This window comes from Cervus elaphus, chromosome 15 (assembly GCF_910594005.1).
Source record: "Cervus elaphus chromosome 15, mCerEla1.1, whole genome shotgun sequence".
Taxonomy (NCBI): domain Eukaryota; kingdom Metazoa; phylum Chordata; class Mammalia; order Artiodactyla; family Cervidae; genus Cervus; species Cervus elaphus.
Window position 1 is genome coordinate 93,355,991 of NC_057829.1, and position 22,096 is coordinate 93,378,086.

General features: G+C 64.8%; 2 protein-coding genes and 1 long non-coding RNA gene across 3 annotated transcripts; 1 reads left to right on the top strand and 2 right to left on the bottom strand.

The window, feature by feature from the left end:
- Window positions 1–1,430: 1,430 nt before the first annotated feature.
- On the top strand, window positions 1,431–3,091 carry UTF1 (undifferentiated embryonic cell transcription factor 1). Its single transcript, XM_043927028.1, has 2 exons — window positions 1,431–2,372; window positions 2,482–3,091. Exons 1-2 carry the CDS (start codon window positions 1,457–1,459, stop codon window positions 2,967–2,969), a joined length of 1,404 nt encoding a protein of 467 aa, XP_043782963.1. The 5' UTR covers window positions 1,431–1,456; the 3' UTR covers window positions 2,970–3,091.
- Window positions 3,092–12,259: 9,168 nt separating this feature from the next.
- Window positions 12,260–13,708, bottom strand: LOC122708569 (vegetative cell wall protein gp1-like). The gene is made up of 3 exons (XM_043924778.1): window positions 13,617–13,708; window positions 13,206–13,284; window positions 12,260–13,123 (listed from the first exon to the last, which is right to left on the bottom strand). The coding sequence occupies exons 1-3, from the start codon at window positions 13,706–13,708 to the stop codon at window positions 12,260–12,262; spliced, it is 1,035 nt and encodes a 344-aa protein (XP_043780713.1).
- A 1,630-nt stretch (window positions 13,709–15,338) lies between these two features.
- Window positions 15,339–16,022, bottom strand: LOC122708650. Its single transcript, XR_006345245.1, has 2 exons — window positions 15,955–16,022; window positions 15,339–15,879 (listed from the first exon to the last, which is right to left on the bottom strand). It is a non-coding gene; the product is annotated as an uncharacterized LOC122708650 (long non-coding RNA).
- Between the last annotated feature and the right edge of the window lie 6,074 nt (window positions 16,023–22,096).

The window sequence follows — 22,096 nt, forward strand, 5'->3', positions numbered from 1 at the left end:
AAAAGAAAATCAATCCTAAATATTCATTGGAAGGACTAATGCTGAAGGTGAAGCTGCAGTACTTTGGCCACCTGACGTGAAGAGCCGACTCATTGGAAAAGACCCTGATGCTGGGAAAGACTGAAGGCGGGAGGAGAAGGGGACGACGGAAGATGAGATGGCTGGAGGCATCACGGACTCAATGGACGGGAGTTTGAGCAAGCTTCTGGAGATAGTGAAGGACAGGGAGGCCTGGTGTGTTGCAGTGCATGGGGTCTCAAAGAGTGGCACACGACTTAGCAACTGAACAACAACAAGTTTTATTAAACTACTGTAGTTAGTATGCTGCAGCTGCTGCTAACTCACTTCAGTCGTGTCTGACTCTGTGTGACCCCACAGACAGCAGCCCTCCAGGCTCCCCGTCCCTGGGATTCTCCAGGCAAGAACATTGGAGTGGGTTGCCATTTCCTTCTCCAGTGCGTGAAAGTGAAGTCGCTCAGTCATGTCCCACTCTTAGCGACCCCATGGACTGCAGCCTACCAGGCTCCTCCATCCATGGGATTTTCCAGGCAAGAGTACTGGAGTGGGGTGCCATTGCTTCTCCGTAGTTAATATACAGTAAATACAATTGATTTTTGCTCATTTTTGTATTCAATGACCTTGCAAAGCTCATTACTTCTGACTGTGCCTGTAGATTTTGCACTTTCCACGTGTACCACCATATCATGTGCAAGGAGGACTGTTTCACTTCTTCCCTGGCTATATACTTCCCACACCTTTTTGTTGGTTTATTCTCTGGCTAGGACTTCTAGAAGGCTGAGCAGAAGCTGTAACTTTGGGCACCCTCCTCTTACCCTTAGTATCTCAGGGAGTAGGCTTAACACTCTAGCAAACACAATGTTGGCGGTGGCCATTCTTTATCAGAATAAGAAAGTCCCTTTATGTGCAGTGTATGTAAATTACGACACTAAGTTCGACCAATGGCCTAGCTCTCCATCAGGTCCAGCAGACAGCGGTGAACACTACCGCCTCCGCAAACTAAAACCGCAGCGGGGTTCGGGGGTCTGGTAGAACCAGAACACGACTGCATTTAGGAATATCTAGCGTGCACCAAGGAGAAGGCAATGGTAACCCACTCCAGTACTCTTGCCTGGAAAATCCCATGGAAGGAGGAGCCTCGTGGGCTACAGTTCATGGGGTCGCTGAGAGTCGGACGTGACTGAGCGACTTCACTTTCACTTTTCACTTTCACGCACTGGAGAAGGAACTGGCAACCCACTCGTGTTCTTGCCTGGAGAATCCCAGGGACGGGGAAGCCTGGTGGGCTGCCTTCTATGGGGTCGCGCTCAGTTGGACACGACTGAAGTGACTTAGCAGCAGAAGGGCGCACCAAAGGGAAAAGGAGCCTTTGGAACCAGAATGTTCCACGGCTTCCTTTACGCAGCGGTGAAAGGGCACGGCACATGCGTAAACACGAATGGAACCTTGCGCGGCCGACACACGTTGCCGAGTTCGTTTGGACTTGATCCAGCGGTTTAAGAAGTACAGACAAGGCGGCTGGGCGGGCGCTTTCGCGGTAGGCGGGCGGGGGCTGAGCCTTACTCCACGAGCTCGAGACCCAGGAACCCAAAGACTGGCCCGAAGACCAGGCGTTGCCGAGGTCGGGTTGAACTTGGAGCGCGGGGCGGGGCGGGGCGGGGCAGGGGGAGGGCCGTGTAGACCCGGCGGGGCTTCCGCGCCGGCTTCAAGCAGGGCGGGCGCGCAGGGTCTTCCGAGAGCGAACGGGCGGCTTTTCCCGGGCCTCGGCCCCGACCCCGCCGGCCCCGGCATGCTGCTGCGGCCGCGGCGGCCGCCCGCGCCCGAGCCGCCATCGCCCGCCAGCCCGGACCCCGAGCCGCGGCTGGCGGGGGGCGCCCCGGAGACCCCGCCCCGGAGGCCCGCCTCGCCCGGCGCGCTGGCGGCGCCTGCGCCCCCCGCGCCCCTCGGCTCGCCCGCGTCCCCCGGCTCGCCCGTGTCCCCGGGCTCGGCTCAGCGCACGCCCTGGAGTGCACGCGAGACGGAGCTGCTGCTGGGCACGCTGCTGCAGCCCGCCGTGTGGCGCGCGCTCCTGCTGGACCGCCGCCAGGCGCTGCCCACCTACCGCCGCGTGTCGGCCGCGCTGGCCCGCCAGCAGGTGCGGCGCACCCCTGCGCAGTGCCGCCGCCGCTACAAGTTCCTCAAAGACAAGGTCCGCGACGCGCACGGCCAGCCGCCCGGGCCCTTCGACGCGCAGATTCGCCAGCTTATGGGCCTCCTGGGCGACAACGGGCGCAGGCGCGGACGCCGCCGCTCCCCCGGGCCCGGACGACCCCCGCGCGGCCGCCGGCCGGCCTCCGCAGCGCCCGCCGAGCCTGGTAGGTGGGCTGGGGTGGGGGAGGGCGCGCCGCAGACGGAGGATCGGGAGGAGCGGCCGGGGGGTGGGGGGCGGGCGCGCCCCCGGCAAACGGCAGCTCCGTGTTCCAGGCGCCCCGCCGCTGCCCGCGTCCCGAGAGCTTGACTCGGATCCCGCGTGGACGCTCAGGTTCAGTCCGTCCCCGCCCAAGTCTGCGGACGCGCCCCACGCCCCAGGCTCCCCGACGGCCCTCTGCACCTTCACGCCGGCGCCTGGCCGCCCGGAAGAATCCGAGCCCTTCCGTGCACCTGGCTCCCCGCCACCGCCGTCCCCGGGCCCCGCCCGGGAAGACCCCGACTCTCCGCCTGGCCGCCCGGAGGACCACGCGCCCCAGCAGCCCGCGCCGCCGCCGTCGCTGAACGCCGCCCTCATGCAGACCCTGGGGCACCTCGGCGACATCGTGTCCATCCTGGGCCCGCTGCGTGACCAGCTGCTGACCCTGAACCAGCACGTGGAGCAGCTGCGCGGCTCCTTCGACCAGACCGTGTCCCTGGCCGTGGGCTTCATCCTGGGCAGCGCCGCGGCCGAGCGAGGCGTCCTAGCCGACCCGCGCCCTTGAGGCCTGCCCCTCGGTGGTCCCCGCGCCGGAGGGTCGCCCCCTCAGCCCTGACCCTGCCTGCTGCCTTCCCCGTCCCCCCCCCCCCCAACCTAGGTATGTTCAATAAAAAGATTGCTTTTTCTGACTCAATCCTGTGTGTGCAGGTTGCGCACTGGGTGAGTACGTCGGGCGGGAGATAACCGGGAGGTTAGAATGGCCTCGGGACCCCGGGGAGGGGCCCAGTTGGGATTCTGCCCGGCCCCACCAAGCCTAGGAGGCCCGTCTCCCGTCAGGAGAGGGCTCGGGGCCCTCATCGCACACTAGCCTTCTCCAGGTCTCCAGAATCTGCTTACCAAGACTTCCCACCAGCGCAGACCGGCCGCGGTGGGCGAGCCCCTGCGAGCTGGGAGGAGGCCGGGCGCCACCGGGAGGGCCCGGGAAACCGGCGGGGGCCGGGTTCAGCCGGAACCGGTGGGGGAGGTGTGAGAGATCTCCCGCCGCCCCCCGCGGGCCGTCCAGGGAAGAGCCCGCGGCCTTGGGCCGAGCAGCGTCCAGGGAGGAGGTTCCCGGGAAGGGGGTCCCCTCCTGTCCACTGAGGTGCGTGGACTGGGCGGGCCCGGGGCAGCAGGCGTGGCGGGTCTGAGCTTTCCCACCTTGGCGGAGGCCAGGGTTCGTGCAACTTTAAAAGGACTTTATCGAAATCGCCCCAGGAGCATTTTCCAAGTCTTGACTGAGGGCCCCACCCTGCGCTGGGGGCTCAGACCCGGCGGGGACGGGGCGGGGCCGGACGTGCTCCCAGCCGGGTGGGAGGAGGAAGCAGCCAGAGGCGCGGGCCCGCATAACAATACGCCTTCGGGCTGAATGCCCGGCGGCTTTTCAGCAGCTAGGGGCTCATTCAGAGGCTTAAGTGGTTGCTCTGGTCCGCGAGGTAAACGGGAAGCCTGTCTCCAAGCGCCCTGCAGTCCTCGCCCTCCGGAGGCTCCAGGCGGCCAAGCACTCAGCCCCTCCCCCAGCCCTTTTCTGGAAATGTCTTCTAAGAGGCCCGGTTGGGCCCCCAGCCGCAGGGACCCGGCAGAACAAAGTTGCACCCACCGTTCGGCAGGACTGGGGGCTGTGTATGAAAGATTCCGAATCCTCGAGGACACTGTGGCCTCTGCTGCCCTCTTCCAGTCCACCGAGGGCAGAAACTGCAGTGGAATTCTTGGCCTTTGTAAACGCCCACACACCCCACACACTCCCAAAGGTAAGAGCCAAGGGTGGGGGGTCTGAGACAGCCTTGGGCCGCTTCCCAGCAAATCCCCGAAGCCCCCGGGGGCAGGGGGTGATGTCACCGGGACCCTCTGCTCTGGGAAAGGGCTGTTTGGGGGTTTGAAGAGATCCATGTAAGCCTCCAAGTCTTTGGGGACCAAGGTATTGGGGTGTGCCAAGGAGAACCTGTCTGCCTTACAGCCCATGTTGCCTTGCGGTCTGGGGGCCATGTCCAGGGCCTTCTCCTCAGGGCCTGATGACCCTGCCCACCCCTTCCCCGGCCTCGCCAAGGTCCTCCAGTCTGGGGAGGGGCGAGCCTGTCTCACTCCAGCGCATCAACTTGGGACTTTACCTGTAACTTAAGCCATTCCTGACGCGTGGGAATGCTCAGATCGTGTCTCCCCGCCCTGCCCGTGACCCGCCTCAGCTGTAGCTCTCGGGGGGCTGTGGGGGGAGCTGGGTCTTGTGCCGGCCATCCTGGGTTTGACTCAGCACGTGTACATCACAGTGGGGATGGCGCCCTGGCCTTGAGCACCCCTTTTCTGTCCCTCTGTGGGCATCGACCCAGCCGGCCTCCCGGCCTATCCTCAGGGGCCCCTCAGCCAGCAGGCTCACCCCTTCGCTTTCACTCTGGTGAAATACATGGAGCGTTAAGTCTCCCGTCTTAGCCATTTCAAGTGTGCAGCTCCGGCGTCAGGGACGTTCACGTTGTGCAGCGGTCACCCCCATCAGCTCCGGAACTTGCTCTTCCCAAACTGCACCATTGGACACTCACTCTGCAGCCCCTCCCCCGCCCCTGGCGGGATGCTCTTGTGTGCGCCCTGTCGCTCAGCCGTGTCCGACTCTGCGACCTCATGAACTGCAGCCCACCAGGCTCCTCTGTCCGTGGGATTCTCCAGGTGAGGATACTGGAGTGGGTTGCCGTGCCCTCTTCCCAGCCCAGGGATCTAACCCACGTCTCCCGCATTGCAGACGGATTCTTTACCATCTGAGCTACTGGGGACCTCAAAAGTGGGATCAGGCAGTATTTGTCTTTTTGTATCTGGTTTATTTCACCTAGAATAATGTCCTCCAAGCTGTGAATGATATACACAGAATACTGCGGGTTTTCTTTCTTTTTAAAGACTGAACGATAGCCCACTGCATGGATGGACCACATTTTGCTTGTCCATTGACTTGTTGGTGGACACTGGGCTGCTTCCACATGTCAGCTATTACGAATAATGCTGCTGCGAACATGGGTGTGCAAGTATCTTTCAAGACCCTGTTTTCAGTTCTTTGGGGTGTGTAAGTGGAATTAATGGACCATATGGTAATTCCCAAATGGTAATTTTTAATTTTTTGAGGAACCTCCATACTATCTTCCAGCCGCTGCCCCATTTTATATTGCCACCAACACTGAACAAGGGTTCCAATTTCCCCACATCTACAAGCACACTTCTGTTACTGTTTTTTACATCTCAGCCATCCTAGGGAGTGTGTGGTTCCTACCTTTAACAACCGGTGTTACAGTGCGCGGTCAGCAGTGTGGCCGTTGACCTGCCGGTGCCCTCCTGTCCCGGTGCTCGGGGACCCATCCAGCCTCCGCTTGTGTCCGCACCACGCGAACTCACAGCATGCCTGTCCTGTGACACCGAGACCCATGCACAGTGGCCTGTGGCCTCGCTGGCCTGGACGATCAACAGCAGTGACTGCGGGTCCCCCACTCTGGGCCTCGCCCCGCCCCACCCCCGGCAGCTGTGGGGCCCTGGGGCTGGCTTTGCTTTTCCCCTTCACCCCACACCCGGCTGGTGCTCCTGTTGTGTGTGGAGGACTGCCCTGGGCCCTCAGCCTCGTCCGCCCCGTAACGCAGGGCTGCACCCGGCTGGTTGTACCCAGCTCGCCCCTGGCCCCAGTTTGTTTCTGTGTGGGCCGCCAGGGGCTGGGATCCAGCTCCCACCTAATTCAGCACCCTCGGCCTCCCACACCAGTTCCCTTCCCTCTGGGGCTGGGGCCAGAGAGAGCGGTTATCACAGCACGTTCATCAAGAGTCAGTGCTGTTGAGCCCTAGAACAGCTATTCCAGTGACATGGGACCACCTCATACGGGATGCATTTTCCCCAAAGAGGCATTTGACCCTTTCAGTCCAGGGGCTCCCACACCCCAGACAGGGCTCCATTCCACCTGGTTAGCTCTGCCTGAGCTCCCTTGGTGTCCAGACGGTCCCTGAATGTAACTGAAGCGAGCTTCCCATACACCTCGTGTTTCAGAACTGCCTGTCCTGATTCTCACAGCTCATCTTCCAGATCCTGTCTCTTCTACACCTGCTCCTCTAACCACACCGTCCATACCAGGCTCTGTCCGTACCGGCGGTGTGAACAGTCTCCTCCCCGGAGACTCAAGGGGCGCCTGGCTGCAAGCCTGCACCTTTTTCCAGGTCACGCAGCTAGGGCCTGAAGACCTTGGGCGGAGAAGAAACTGAGTGGGCAGACGTGTCTGTGCTCTCAGCTCAGCATGGCTCCCTCCAGCGTTTCCTCCACACCCTCACCAGAGGCCCCCGGTCTGCGTGGTTCTCCACTGTCTTCATGACACCCACTACGTCTGTAGTCTCTTCCCCACGTTGTGGGGGCACAGAATGGGGAGGGGTGTACCAAGAGGCACAATAGCGCTACCTTCCTCCCGCCCCTGTTCTGCGCTAGACCAATTTGCCAGAAACCACAGCGCTGAGTGTTACAGACTGAACGTGTCCTCCTAATTCTGTGTTGAGATCCCAAGCCCAGGATGGTGCAGTCAGGAGGGCCCCTGGGAGGCGACAGGCCATGAGGGTGGGGCCTCGCAGTTGGGGTTAGCGCCCCTGACCCCGCTCCCCCCACAGGAGGCCACGGCAAGGAAGCAGCCAGCGTCCGCACCGCAGCCCCCTGCCTGGCGTCCCTGTAGCAGGACAGACAGGACCCTGCCGCCGGTGCTGGCAGGGTCTCCAGCGGACACCCAGGTGCTGGCCTCTCCCAGAGCTGTGGTCACTGAGGATCGGAAGCAGCTACTCAGGCATGCAGCTCACCCCGCTCACCTGGCCCAGCCCCAGGACCTGCTGAGTCGCTGGTGTGGACCCTGAGGGTGGCCCGTCCTCCATCGCTGTTCAGCGGGAGTGTCTGGGGCCCATCACCTTTGGCCATTTATCTGCGTGAGCACCTCTGTGTGTTTCAGTCGGGTTTCTCTGCTCCTTGGGGGTCCTGCACCTTCAGGACGTCTGCGGGCACTCCCTTTTCCTTTGTTTTCTGAGTTCTTGGCGCTGACCTAATCCTCCAAGGACTCTCCTGACCTGCAGAGGCCCCTTCGTGAAGACCTCAGCGGTCATTGTTCCATCGTGTTCAGCAGGAGGTGCTCATCTGACTTCACTTGGTTCATTGTTTCTAATGACAGCACCAAGCAGGAGCACTCTGGAGTGACAGGAATGTTCCAGAACGACTGTCCCACACGGCCGCCACCAGCCACAGGTGGCCTGTGCAACTGAGACACTGGATTCTCTATCTGAGTTAGTTTATACGTGCTCAGAGCTCAGAGCTCCACATTCAGTCCTTACATAAAACTCTTTTAGTTCTGTTGATTTCAGCTTCCTAGCTTCAGAGTCTTTTTCACCAAAGACCAGGGCCTGGAGTTAGACCTTCATCAAGGTTCCTTCCAGGGTCACCAGGGGCCCCTTTCAGAGTCCCTCAGACTGACGGGGGACCCACCCTGACGTCATTCCCATCCCATCTCGGGGGGACTGCTGCAAGGCCACAGGGCCTGGCTGTGGGTGTGTGCTTGTAGTCTGTCTGTCCATCTGTGGGCCTCCCAAGGCACCCCAGCCTGGCCCAGCCCCTCCAACCAGAGGTCTTCACGAGACTGGAGGTTGGCGGGGCCCCCACCTACCAAGGAGACATCGTGGGGGGTCCCCAGGTGCAGGACTCACCTCTGAGCTGCTGACCGGAGCAGGGCCAGCGAGACCTGGCAGGTGTGGGGGAGGGTGTGAGGCGAGGGGGCTGCAGCCTGGATGGGAGGCGGGGGTCTGCCCCCTGCCTGTCCACTCGGCCTGCCCTGCTGCCGCCTCTGCGGGTGGGACGGAGGGGCCAGGCCGGGACTAAGGCCCCTCGCACAGCAGCAGGAAGCTCTCCAACCTGACCCCCTAGGAGGAAGGCGCCCACCCAGCCGACGGGGTGGCCAGTCCTCATGGACAGCCCTTTCCCTGACTCCACAGCTGCAGCCTGTGAGCTGACCACGCCCTTGCACCGGTGCCCCCCTGCTGGGGTGGGGCATGCCCACCGTGCCCCAAGGCGCACACCTCTGTTCTCCCCACCAGAAGCCCAGATTCTCCCTCTTGGCTCCAACGAGGGGGGTGAGGGGCATGGTGGCTGAAGCCCTGACTCTGAGCACAGCGGGGCGCGGGAGAGACGGGACCTGGGGGCACTGGGACTAGGGGGCAGTTTTGGAGCCTCACGGGGCCTCCTGGCCTCTCGGTGGCGGGGGACGTGGACAAGGGGTCGAGGAAGGGGGCCCTCACTCGCCTGCACTAGTCACTGCCCAACGGTGATGGTGAGGACCCAGCAGGTCCAGGGATTCAGACAGCTGAGCCGCTGGGGGAGGAGGAGCCCGCTGTGGGGGGAGTTGACGGGTCGCGGGTTGAGTCGCCGCCTCAGGGCCCTGGAGTGTAGATGGCTGCAGATCGTGGGTGCCCAGCCCCCGCTCGCCCCCACCAGCCCCTGCCTGTGCAGTGGGACGTGACTCTGAGGGGCGCAGGTGCGGGATCCAGTGGGAGGTCGGCTGCCACCTGGGCTTGGAGGCCAAGGGCCCAGAGCCACTGCCACACCTGCGCCCGCTCACCTGGATCCCGAGGAGGGCGGCGTGCAGCCCAGAAGACCACCACCAAGTGAGGAAGCTGAGGCCCCTCGGGGCGACAGCTGTCACAGAGCTGCCGGGGTAGATGGAGGGGAGGGGAGGGGAGACCCCAGGAGCCCAGAGCCAGGTGAGGAGGAGGGCCAAGCCCTCGGCAGTGCTGAGAGTCCACACACACACACACACACACACACACACACACACACACGAGCTGGGAGGAGGAGCCCACACACACACACACACACACACACACACACACACACGAGCTGGGAGGAGGAGCCGTCTGACCCGCGAGGGGAGGTCGGGGTGGGGGCCGGGAAGTCAAGGTGGGGTGGCGTTAGAGGTGGGTCCCCTAAGAGAAGGGGTCACCCAGCAGACCTGGGGTGGGGTTGCGGCCGATGGTGCCCATGTGGGGCTGAAAGGCCAGTGGACGGACCCTGAAAAATCAGAAGGAAAGAAGTGCTAGCCCTGTCTGGGTTTTGAAAGGCATGGTACATGTTAATGCCTGACCTTTCACAAGTACTGCTTTTAGGACTCAATGCAGTAACTCCCAACAAACGTTCCCCTTCATCTAAGCCAGTGGTCCCCAACCTTTTTGGACCAGGAACCAGTTCCAGGGGAGACAGGTTTTGCACGGAGGAGGCTGTGATTCGGGCGGCACCGCGAGGGACGGGGAGAGGCAGGTGAGCTTTGCCTGCGTCCGGCCCCCACTCACCTCCTGCTGTACCACCCAGTTCTGACAGGCGGCTCTGGTACCGGCCCATGGGCTGGGGGGCTGAGGACCCATGACCTAGAGGGTGTCTGTGAGCCTGGAGCAGTCACGGGGCTGCGGCTTCCTCCCTCGACCAGCCTGGGGGGGGCACCGCGACCGGCCCAGGGGCCCCAAGCCCCCGCAGCTCGGCTGCTGTCGCGGTGGCAGGACACCCACGTCTACACCTGCCCACGAGCGTCCTGGGAGCACCCTGGGCACACGCAGCTCGCAGGACATCCTGCCGTCATCTCAGGAGACACCCCACCTGACACGGTGAGGGACTTAAATCCCAGCCTCACCCAACCGGGTCAGGGGCCAAGCCGGCTGAGCCCGAGAGGCTCGAGGGCAAGACGGGTGTTAATCTAGAAGCGAGGCAGCCAGGCGGGAGGGTGTGGGCAGGGGGCGCCCCGGAAGCCCAGGCTGCAGACTCACCCTGTCCGTTCCAAAGCCTTGGGGCTGGGGGCCGTGTCTGCTGAGGGAGCGGCTCCCCAGGCGGGTCCCTGCAGCAGTGCCCTGCGGGTCGTCTAGGATGTGCCACGAATCAGTCTGCCGGTGGCATGGGGCGGGAAGACGCGGGCCCGCCAGGGTTGGGGGAGAGAGGGCTGCCCCCAGATCTCGCCACCCCCTTCCCTGAGGCCAGCTGCGCACCAGGGACACGGCCGCATCCAGTGAGGAGTGAAGCGCTGGGGGCATGGGGGTCGACCATCGAGTGACTGTCCATAGAGCAGCCCCTGCACCTGCCTGGCTACTGGGGGCAGGGGGGCCGCCGGGTAGCGGCCCAGCAGAGCAGAAGCTCAGGAGACCCTGCCCTTCCTCTCAGCTCGTCCCAAGAGCCGGGCACAGACATGTCCTTGCCCTGAACCAGCAGACCCCCTTCCTACCTGCCACTCAAATCTGGGGGCAGCTCCTGTAACCAGAGTGAACCTCGGCAGAGCGTGTGGGCAGGCCCAAGGGGCCCTCAGGGACCAGCCCCTCCCCACCCTGCCTGGCTCCTCGGGGCCCACGTTCCTGCCGAGACAGACACTGGCCGAGCCCACCTGTCCCAGGAGTGACAGTGCAGACCCCGGACTCCCTCGGGTGGGCAGACCTCCAGAGCGGGTTGGACAGCAGGGTGCTGGAGGGCCGGACCACCCTCACCCTCCAGCAGTCCCGGCCACGGGGCCAGCAGGGCAGGGGCAGCAGAGACCACGTAGCTAGTCCTCAGTTGCCGCCTCTGCTTTCTTGGCCGCAACCCCCCCCCCCCCCCCCAGACATCGCGGAGCTGGAGGAGGTGCGAATGGCCTCCTTTGTCCCTCTGAATTGAAGGTAGTTAGGTGCCGTTTATCTGAGGAGGGGGGATTTGGGTCATCTAGGTAAACCCTCCTCCCACCCACCTCCTGAGCTTGTAGGCGCAGCCCAGCCAGCTGGACCCAGTTCCTAGGCCCACCGTCTGTCCAGAGCCGAGTCATGAGTGGGGCTGCCTCCCGCCTCCACCCTTCACGGCAGCTTCAGCCCGGTGGACTGGCTCTCCCAGAACAGCTGAGCGGGGCGAGCGCACAGCCAGGCCCACTGAGGTCTCCCGGGTGTACAGCAGGGAGCCCCCCCCAGACCGTGGGCACAGGGGCGCTTAAGTCCCCAGGAGTGTGTGCCCAGGGAACACCCACACCTGGTGGGTGTGCAGGGGGCCCCCCTTCCCCAGGCTGGGTCGGGAGTTGGGGCGGGTCCGGAAGAAGAGTCACCCATCCGTGTACTCCTGTCGCAGGGGGGTTCTGCCCAGGCCTGGGGCTGCCTCTCGGATAGGGGTCTTCCCTGCTCAGGCCCTTGGGACTCCTTCCCCCCACCCCCACCAGGAGCTGCCCTCACCCTCCCTGTGAGCCACGGCCGACGTCAGCGCTTGGTGCCCGTGGCGTCCAAGCCCAAGTCCTCGGAGCCCACTTCTACAAGAGGGTTAAACGTTAACACGTCTTGCGCCTCATGAAGCCCGCTGTTCGGAGAGGTCACCGCGGCCCCTCCGCAGCGCCCGGCACCTTCTTCCGGCCTCCAAACTCGGCTAGCTCACCGGCCACCTTGCATCCGGCGGGTTCGCCTAGGGATGGCCGTGGCCCGGTGCCGTTTGGATTCTGTTCTCGTGAACATCCTGTGGCTTCCCAACCCCGAGGGGCCTCTGTTCGCAGCGGAGGAGACTCAGCCTGTCGCTCAGTGACTTCACCACTGCGTTTCCATGTCAGGTCCTGCGCGCCCAAAAGTGGAGCTGGTGCTAACTGTATATTTCCATTTTTAAAAAGTTTAAATAAAGAATGTGGAGACGTGTCCACCTCACGGGGAAGCTTGGTGCTGCCCCGTCTCCTACCTACAAATCAGAACAGACCCGCCGGACACACGGCGGCGGTCACGGAGCCGGGGCGCCAGAGGACGGGGCGGGAAGCGGGGAACGGGCTTGGCCTGGGTGGGCTCCGGGCCCCGCGGCACCCGCCCCGCCCCGGGGTCAGAGCTCCCCGTCTACGGGTGACAGAAACTGCTTCCGGAAGGGGTCGCCTGCGTGTTGTGGGCAGAGGGAGAGCGGCCGCGTCCACTCTGTCCTCCCCGCGGCGTCCGCGCTCCGGAGCCCGGCCCGTAGGCCGGCCGAGGGCGGGCAGGAGCGTCGGCTCGACCCAGTGGGAGGCCGGCGGGCGGGCGGGCGGCTTTCCCGAGGCCCTGGCCTCTCTGGAGCTTCCTCCTGGGCAGCCGTGTCCCTCCTGGGCGGCGTTTCGGCCGCCCGGACGAGGTGCGCCCCGTCCTCCCGCGGGGCCGGACCGGGAGGCTGAAGGGGCGCCCCGGAGCGCTTCTCCGCCCTGTCCGGCGGGAGAGGGGGCGGGGCCGGATGAAGGGGGCGGGACCGACGGGGGCGGGGCGGGGCGGCCGTCCTCTCCGGCTCCAAACCTGTTCCTCGCCGGAAGGGGCGGGGCCGGCTTCTGGGGGAGGGGAGGGGCGGCATCCATGGGCGGGGCTGCTGGCGACAGGGGGCGGGGCGACGTCCGTGGGCGGGGCGGGGCGGCCAAAACCTGGTCCCGTGTCGCCGTGTGAAATAGCAGCGCCCCCTGCAGGACTCCCGGCTGAGCGCGCGCCCCGCGCCCCGAGCCTCTGCGCCGCCGCTGCGCCCCCGGGCCTCTGTCTGAGCCCCCTGCTCTGGCTCAGCCTCCGGGATTCTTCCTTCCGAGCGGAACCAGCCCTCGGCTTTGGCGTGGGCCTCGTGCGGCGGGCAGCCCCCAGCTTGCTGCCTCCCAGACGCCGGGACCGGGGGTGCCCGCCGAGCTGGCCTTGTCCTGGGGCGCCCGGGGCCTGTAGGCCCCTCCAGAGATGGGGTTGCCTTCTAAAGGAGTGTGGGCACCCGGACGCCCGCAGCTGAGGCCGGCCAGACACCCGGGGTGTGCGGGGCTATGCCTGGTGTCTACCTGCAGAGACAGCGGTGCCTGGCGGGCTTGCAGCCCCCACTCCTCTTGCTGCTGGGACTGGGCCCTCTTGGCCTCTGGACTGTGGACAGTTTATAGTCGAGGATGTTTTAGAGCTGCTTCCTCCTTGAAAACAGCCAAAGGGTTGTGTAGGAGGGGACGGTCAGCAAGCCACCAAAGGCCAAGGAGGACAGGGCAGTGCTGGGCCCTCACAATCAGGGACAGCTTATTCCACAAAAGGTGCTGGAAGCTGGCCTTCCAGTCTGAGTAGATAAAGGCAGATTCTTGTGCTGGGTGCTCCCAGCTTAATGCACGAACGTGAAAACCAACAGGATTAGGAGGAAGTGAAGGTGTTTGTCATCCTGGGTTTGAATCAATCTTAACAGTGACTGCAGAGCTGAGGCCCAGAGGTGCCTGCCCTGCTGCGGTGGGGGCGGGGCCTCCGGGGGCTGGTCCTCCAGCCCTGCTGCCCCATCATGGGGAAAGTGTTGGGAGCCAGGACCCATGCCTGCCCCCCCCCCCACACCGGTCCCGCTGTTCTCTGTCCTTGCTGCAGGACAGCGCCCATGGGGTAGGAGAGGGGCAGCAGCCGGAAGGAAGGCCCACGGGCGCAGCTGATGTGCAGGGTTCCCACGGCACCAAGTTCAAGTGCTCACCCTACCCACCCCCCGCCAGCCCCAATCCGTCTCCTTCCCGTTCTCATCCCAGGCTGTGACCCTGGGGGTGGGCGCTTGGCCCAGCCCTGCCCCGCGGAGGTGGACAGGCCATGACACAGATTCTCCGTCCTCCAGTTTCAGTGACACCTGGTGGCAGAGAACCTGTCATCCCTGACCATCGTTTTCCAGGGGTCTTGGACCCCAGGGCCGCACGGCCTCCAGGGCTCCTGGCCTCTGCAGATGGAGGGCTGCGTGTCACTGCCTCCCCAGGCCGGTGAGACCCTCCTTCCCAGCCTTGGTGGTGACTGCAAGTGGCCAGGCGGCAGGTGGAGGGAAACCTCCCCAGGAAGCCACGCTGAGGTTTACGGGGCAGGATCATTCCCCCACCCCACCTTTTACAGGACAAAGCCCCCCAGGACTGACAGCCTGTCTGGCGTCACCTGGCTTTCCCGAAGGCCTCCCAGCCCCAGGCCTGGCCCTGGCTGCCTGTCCATGCTCCTCTGCTGGACTCAGCTGATGCAGGACACACTGGCCTGCTCTGCTCCACCTCCTGGTGGACACTCCCAGGCCTGTGTTCTTGCCCGGGGAGCTGCCCATGAGGGATGCGTCCCCTGCAGCTGGGACAAGTCCAAAACGCAGAGGGAGGGTATGCTGGCCGGCCGCGGTGAGTCTGCGGGGTTTCCCGCCCTGTGCCCAGGAGCCATTCCCTGCAGCTCTGACGGGAGGATAATGATGCAGAACAAGGCAGAGCCACTGACGGCCTGCATCCAGCCCTGCCTGCAGCCCATCTCTCTCCCCATCACAGAAAACACAAGTGTCTGGCTCAATGCCCCTGTTACTCATGCACTGAGGGTGTCATACCTGGGGGAGCTAAGCCCGCCCCAGTCCCCTGGTGAGGATGGACAGAAGGGAGCAGGTACTGGGGGTGGGTGTCTGCCTGAGCCTGGGGGCCTCCAGGAGCTGCAGCCCGTCCCCTTCTCCCACCCCCCACAGGACCATCCTACAGCTAAGCCTGGGACGACAGCTGATAAAGGGCGTCTGTGAGCTGTGTTTGCTGGGCCAATTAGCTAATAAGCCCGACAGTCATTGGACCCCCTCTGCCCCTTTTCCAGGCGCCCTCGCCAGGGAGCTCCCACCACCCAGCAGGTGCTCCAGGCAGTGCTGGGGATGGACTGTCTTCACTGCAGCCTTGGGCGTTCTGGCCCACCCGCCCCACCGTTTGGGAGTGCCCTGTCCCCGTGACCCTGGTTATCAGAAAGGTCGTCAGAAAGTTCCCCACCCACCGCCCTCCCAGCTGACATGTCTAGGAGTCCTCTCCCTTGTGTGTGTTTTTTTTTAATTAAGTTTTATTTTTATTAAGTTCCCCCAAGACCATTCTTACTGATGTGCCCCCCACCCCCACCAGCTTGCATGAGAAAAAAACCACACGACGAGGGAACTTTGCTTTAAATGCACCACATCAACACTCTCCACACTGAACTCTACATGAAATTACCTTTATTTGCATTACACTCATTATCACAGCATGATGAGCGTGGAGAAGCAGCCCCATGGCCACCCTCGCTGACACCCCCCACCGCTGGGTGCGTCAGGCCCCGCGTGGTTACAGGCGGGCCGTCCCACTCCTGTTCCCACACCTTCCATCCCCAGGGCCGCACCCCCACCATGCTCCTGGGTGCAGACCAGGAACGGGGCTTGGACCACACCCACAGCTCTAGGCACCCATGGAAGTGAAGGTCGCCCCATCCTGTCCCACAAACTGTGACCCCCTCACCCCAAAGCGGAGGTCAGAAGCCCTGACCTGGTGTGCGGGACGCGGAGGCAGGTCTCGAGGCGGGTGCCTGGCAGGGAGCAGGCTGTGGCGCAGGGGAACCTCGGGGCCCCATTTTCCCATGCCCTACACCTCTTTAGGCCAGACCCTCAAAGAAGTATATGCATAGGAAAAAGGAACAGCGAGTGGCGTGGCTGCAGGTCCGGGGGCCACGCCGGCTCGGGTCAGTCTGAAGGAGCTGCGGTCGCGGCTGCAGGGGTCCGGGTGTGAGCAAGCTGGGCAGTCAGCGGGCTGTGGGAGAGACCGGGAGGACCGCGTGCCTTACCTGGTCATGGTCGGGCTTGGTCTGGGGTCCCGGTGGCAGGCGAGCAGGGCAGCATGGTGGAGAGCTGTGTGAGGACCGCAGCTCTGTGACTGCAGCCGCCCGGTGCCCTTTTATGCCAGGCGGAGACCTTGGTGGGGCGGCCCGGGCAGCGGCCGTCACGTGCGGTCACAGGCATGCTGTGCCAAGGACCCCGGCCGCCCCCGCACCTGGGAGGTTGGGGCACAAAGACCTGCTCTGAGCAGAGCGCCCAGCCCCAGCAGGCAGGCCCCCGGCAGGCCTGGGACAGGGCCAGGGCTGGCCCAAGCCTCCTCCGGGCCTTATCTCCCTGCAAGCAGCCTGCGTCACGGCCCGGAACACGCGCGCGGGGGCAGCCTTCAGGAGCAGCATCTCCCCTCCGGCCTGGGCGCTGAGCCCCGGACCGGCCCCCGGGAGCCCAGAGGACCTGCAGGCCACCCCGTGCTCAGCTCTGCCCCCAGGGGCCCAGGGGTCTTGGGGGGACACGCAGGGACAGGTGAGGGAGTCAGCACCCAGGGCGGCCGACCAAAGACCCCAGGCCACCTGCACACAATGCACTCCCCGCCCCCAGGCCCAGGGCCCCAGGAGGGCTCAGCTTCCTGCCCCTGGACGGGGCTGCCAATCAGTACCGTCTAGCGGGTGGACAGCTGATGTACGTGGATGGATGTCCACCGCCCTGTTCACAGACACTTCCCCCCGTGGGAGATGACAGAGGGGTGATCTGAGTCTGAAGCGGACCGGACATCAGGTGTCCCCACACCCCCCCACCCCGTCCCGAGTCCCAGGGTCCTGCTGTGTAGCCCTCACGCCCTCTGCCCCCTCGGCCCTGGGGTGGCCTGCGCCCCCCGCACCCAGGATGGCCCCCTCTCTGCCCGGAGGTCCAGAGACACCCCCAGCCCCACCTTGCTTTTCTCTGAGGTGGCTCTGGTGTGTGTGTGTGTGCGTGTGTGTGCGTGTGTGTCTGTGTGTGTGTGCGTGCGTGTGTGTGTGTGTGCGTGTGCGTGTGTGTCTGTGTGTGTGTGTGTGCGTGTGTGTGTGCGTGTGTGTGTGTGTGTCTGTGTGTGTGTGAGTGCCTGGTGTCTGTGTGTGTGTGTGTGTGCGTGTGTGTGTGTGTGCATGTGCGTGTGTGTCTGTGTGTGTGTGTGTGTGTGTGTGTGTGCGTGTGTGAGTGCCTGGTGTCTGTGTGTGTGTCTGTGTGTGTGTGCGTGCGTGTGTGTCTGTGTGTGTGTGCGTGTGCGTGTGTGTGCGTGTGTGTCTGTGTGTGTCTGTGTGTGTGTGCGTGCGTGTGTGTGTGTGCGTGTGTGAGTGCCTGGTGTCTGTGTGTGTCTGTGTGTGTGTGCGTGCGTGTGTGTGTCTGTGCGTGTGTGAGTGCCTGGTGTCTGTGTGTGTGTCTGTGTGTGTGCGCGTGCGTGTGTGTGTGTGCGTGTGTGAGTGCCTGGTGTCTGTGTGTGTGTCTGTGTGTGTCTGTGTGTGTGTGCGTGCGTGTGTGTGTCTGTGCGTGTGTGAGTGCCTGGTGTCTGTGTGTGTGTCTGTGTGTGTGCGCGTGCGTGTGTGTGTCTCTGTGTGTGTGTGCGCGTGTGTGTGTGTGTGTGTGTGCGCGTGTGTGTGTCTGTGCGTGTGTGAGTGCCTGGTGTCTGTGTGTGTGTCTGTGTGCAGCAGCCCCTCACACTCACCCGACCAGTGGGCCTGGGGGCTGAGGGCCGCGCTCCAGGATGCAAAGGCGAGCTGAGGGCACAGGTGGCCATGCGAGGGAGGCCATGTGAGAATGAGCACCCCCCGTGAACGTGCCAGGGCCTCTGCCATCCTGGCCCAGACCTCACTGACACCCCACTGGGGCCTGGACCCCTCAGGGCCGGGGGTGTAGCTGAGAATCTGCAGACGCTGGGCTGGATACAGGGGGCCAGTGCCCCCCGCCAGGAGCCTGTCCACAACCCCAGGGCCTCTGGGGGACCTTGCAGCCAGGCGAGGGGCCTGCCGACCCCAGTGGGGGGTCAGTTGCTCAGGGGTCTCCTGGGCAGTTGGAAGGGGCCAGTCTCTGGGCTAGAGGGGGCCACAGAGTGGGTGTCAGACCCCCGACTCTGCTGGGGAGGGGGGACCTTAGGTGGAAGAGGAGACGCCCCTTCCTGGGAGCTCAGAGGCTCGAGGGGGCCACCTGCTGAGTGCCAGGCTGAGGGGTGAAGCCCCAACTCGAGCGGCGGCCCTGGGGCCATCTCTGTGGGCCCCTCATTCTCCAGAACCACTCAGGGTCCCCCCATCCCTGGGGCCTCCCCGTCCTGAGTCCCCGCCGCCATCAACCCTCCCCTTCACAGCTGCCTCCTTGGGCTCTTGGGGAGACACTCCTGCCCCTGATCGTGGCTCCTCAGGCCGGCGGCAGGCCTGCAGGAGGGAGGCGGCAGGAGGCAGGTGGACAGGCAGGGAGGCCGGGGTGCGAGGCCTGCGCTCCAGAGCCCTCCGAGGCCCTCCTGGTCATCCTGCTGACCTGATTGTAACATCAGTGCCTGCTGATTATAAACCACGCGAGGAACCAGAGAGGCTCGGCGAGGAGACGGGGTGGGGGCAGCCGCTCTAGGTCTCGGGTGTGTGGACCCCGCTGGCCCTGCTTGGACGCCGGCGTAGCTGGTCCCTTACCAGCTGGAGCCTGGGGATCCTGGTGGGCGGCCAGGGGGGAGCAGGGGGCCAGGCCCACCGTCTGGTGTTCCCCCAAGGCCCCTGGGAACCAGGTGCTGACCCGGTAGAGTCTGTGTGTGGAAGCCCCCCTCGGGCTGCTGGGTAGGGCTCGTCAGAGGGAGGTGGTGGCTGCGGGCTGGGCCTCCCACGAGGAGCTCAGTCCCACCAGCCCATCTGGCTGTGGCCCCCGGAGACCGCAGCCCCTGGAGTCTCAGCCCCTGGAAGCCTCTCTCTGTGGACTCTGGGGACAAAGGGATGGACGCAGGGCCAGCTTCCACCCAGAGTGGCCACAAGCAGGAAGGCCCAGCCAGGGGACGCTAGGGCGGCTCCCTGCCTGACGGGTGCACCCGAGCACCACCCTGCTGCCAGGCGCTGCGCGGCCCCTCGGCAATTGGAGTGGGCCCCAAGCTCAGGGCGGGGACCCGGGCCCCTCCCTGCACTCTGGCTGTGGAGCCTGCTCCCACCGTCCCGGCACCATCAGACTAATGGGAGCCGCCTCCAGCCCCCTCCCCAGGCGGTGAGCATGGTCCCCAGGAGTAGGCACAGCAGCTGGCTTCCAGGGAGGCTGGCCGGGGACCCAGGCTCAGCTCAGGCGGAGTCCTGCCCCGCAGTCCTGCGGCCGCCAGCAGGCACCCAGGGAGGGAGACTGCACGCTCGCCGACTCTGTGGCGTCCACACAGGCCCATGTGGGGTCCTGGGCCCTGTCGCCGTCGGCAGGGCCCCTGCGAGTGGCCCCCGGGATGCGGAATGTGCTGGGCTGGCCTCTCCCTCTGCCCACAGGACAGAAAGTATCTCTGCCGGCCCTGAAGGACGTGCTTGGCACACAGCGGGCCCGCGATAAGGGGCCTCCTTCAGGGCCGCTCACTCCCTCCTTGCGTCCACTCCCGGCGGGGGGCTGTCCCTGCAGCTGTCTGCCCAGCTCGGCAGCTCCCAGCCCCGAAGGTGGCTGCGTTAACCCCTGGCGGGTTCCCAGACAGTGCGACCTCGCCCTCTCCCAGCTGGCCCTGCACCCCGACCGGCGGTTCCCCGGCTCATTAACCGCGGGCGCTCACCACCCCGAGGCCGGGTCGGGGGCCTGCCCCATGAGCAGGTGGTGCCCCCGACCCCCCGGTTCAGCTTCCGCTGTCAGGGAGACACTGAACTTGACCAAGGCCTCGGGGGCAGCAGGCCAAAGGGTGTCTGCCCGCGAGGTCTGTCCTCCCGAGGGGAGCTGCCCCAGACAGACTAGAGACCCCCGAGGGCCCTCGAAGAGCAGGGGGTGGGAGGCCCGCGGCCCGAGGTCCACAGGGAGGAACACACGGGAGCCAGGGGCACGCGGCCGCGGTGGACGCTGTGCGGTTGGTCTGAACCTGGCCTTCGCCTGGCCCTCCACGGTTTGTTGCTAAAACGGGTGTCCCCACACCTGTCCGTGCAGAGGACAGGGGCCTGGAGGGCTGACGGGGAACCATCTGGGCCGGGCCCCCGGCGGCTCCCGGGACCTCCTGGGCTGGGGGTGTCCGGCCAAGAGCCTGGCCCAGGCTGTGAGCCGCGTGAGCGCAGTGAGCGGCCCCGGTGCCCCGGGGTGCCCATGAGCGGCACCTGTGGGTGCTGGGTCCCCGGGCAGGAACTGCGTGTCAGCCGGGCCGGGCCTGAAGGCTCTGAGGCTGGGAGACAAGGGGTTAAGGCTGGGCCCGGAGCCCCCCTGCCTCTGCGGTGGGGGTTTCAAGGCTGAGTCTGTGTGACTCCCTTGCTGGGAGATAATCCTCTCCCTCCCGGGTGGATCGGAACGCTAGCCTGGCCATGGGAACTTCCCTCCACTCTCAAGGCCACGGCACGGGCGGCCACCCAGGACACCTTGGCCTTCCCAGCCGGAGGAAGAATGTGGCCCCTTTGTCTGCACGGCTGACCCGGCAGCCCCCACCCCAGCCACAGGGAGCCCCCTCTGAGCGCCTGGACCACTGGGCCTTCACAGAAGTGTGCACACATGCCACACGCCTGTGCACACAGGGCTGGCCCCGGCAATCGCTGCTGTCCCTAACCCAGAAGCCCGGGTCTCTTTCTCACTGAGGGCCTTGGCCCCCAGGTCTGGGGAAGGATCTGTCACCTTCAGGCCGCCCCCCTCAGCAGCTACTGCCTCTACGGCCCTGAGTCTTCCAGGACCCCCTGGCCTCCATGGCCCCTGGGGTCTCCTGGGTCCTCGGCCGACTAATCCACAGACAGATGCTCCTCCTGAAGCCAGTTCAGTGTCCCTGGACCGAGGCCCCTCAGGGCCCCCACAAACACTAAAGGCCCCTTTGTAGAAGCTTGGGGGTCAGTTAGGTGCTGGGAATGTGGGGGTGGGCACAGAGCCCGAGACTGGCCCCAGCCACCTCCATCAGCAGTGTTGGGGGTCAATTAGGTCCTGGGGACGCCAGGGGTGGGCGCAGAGCCCGAGACTGGCCCCAGCCACCTCCATCAGCAGTGTTGGGGGTCAATTAGGTCCTGGGGACGCCGGGGGTGGGCGCAGAGCCCGAGACTGGCCCCGGCCACCTCCATCAGCAGTGTTGGGGGGTCAGTTAGGTCCTGGGGATGCAGGGGTGGACGCAGAGCCCGAGACTGGTCCCGGCCGCCTCCATCAGCAGTGCTCACCCCCGTAGGAGGAGGAAGCAGGCCCAGAGCGGCAGGTGAGCTGAGCTTCCCAAGGACAAGAGCCTGTGAAGCCCCAACCAACATCCTCCTGGCCCCAAGCGTTTCCCAGGGAACCCTCCCCATCTCCTGGTGGACAGAGAAGCCTGTGGCCTGGCTGGTTGGGCGGGGGCACTGGGTGGGGGCGCTATCCCCCTGGGAGCCCTCCGTTGAATGCCCCTTGACTCCTTGCCCCGGACCATGCCGGGGCCTGGGAACGTGGCAGGAGTCCTGAGACCTCCTGCTGCAGGCAGCCTCGGATCGCAGATGAGAAGGCCTGCTGGAGCCCTGAACGCTCAGCCTGGGGGTGAGAGCAAGGGCTCACAGGCAGCGCGAACAAAGGGGAGCCCTGGGGGCTGAGTGTGAGCATGTGTGCACGTGTGTAAGGACCTGTGACCTTGCAGTGGTGAAGGGGGTCCAAGGGGCCAGTGAGGAACGCCTGGTCTCTCCTGGGGCCCGGCCTGGTGGGAGCCCAGAGAAGGCTCAGCACCGACCAGCCAGCTGCCTGGTGTGGCTGAGTGCGGGGGGCTGGGGGCCGTCAGTCCAGGTGACTGCCGCTGTGGGGTGTCCAGACACGCCCCCGCCCACCTTCTTGGTCTCTGCGCCTGCCTTCTGCCTGGACGGCCACTCAGCTGACTTGAGGGTGGAGTCGGGGGCACTTCACCCCATGTGACCTGTTACACTGAGGGACTGAGACCCACAGAACATGCAGTGGGGGCAGAGCCTGGGGTCCTCTCACCTCCCCTGGGGCGAGGCCAGGGGTGCTCGGGCCCCCAGAGTCCTCACAGCACCCCACTGGACAGCGGCTCTGCTTTTG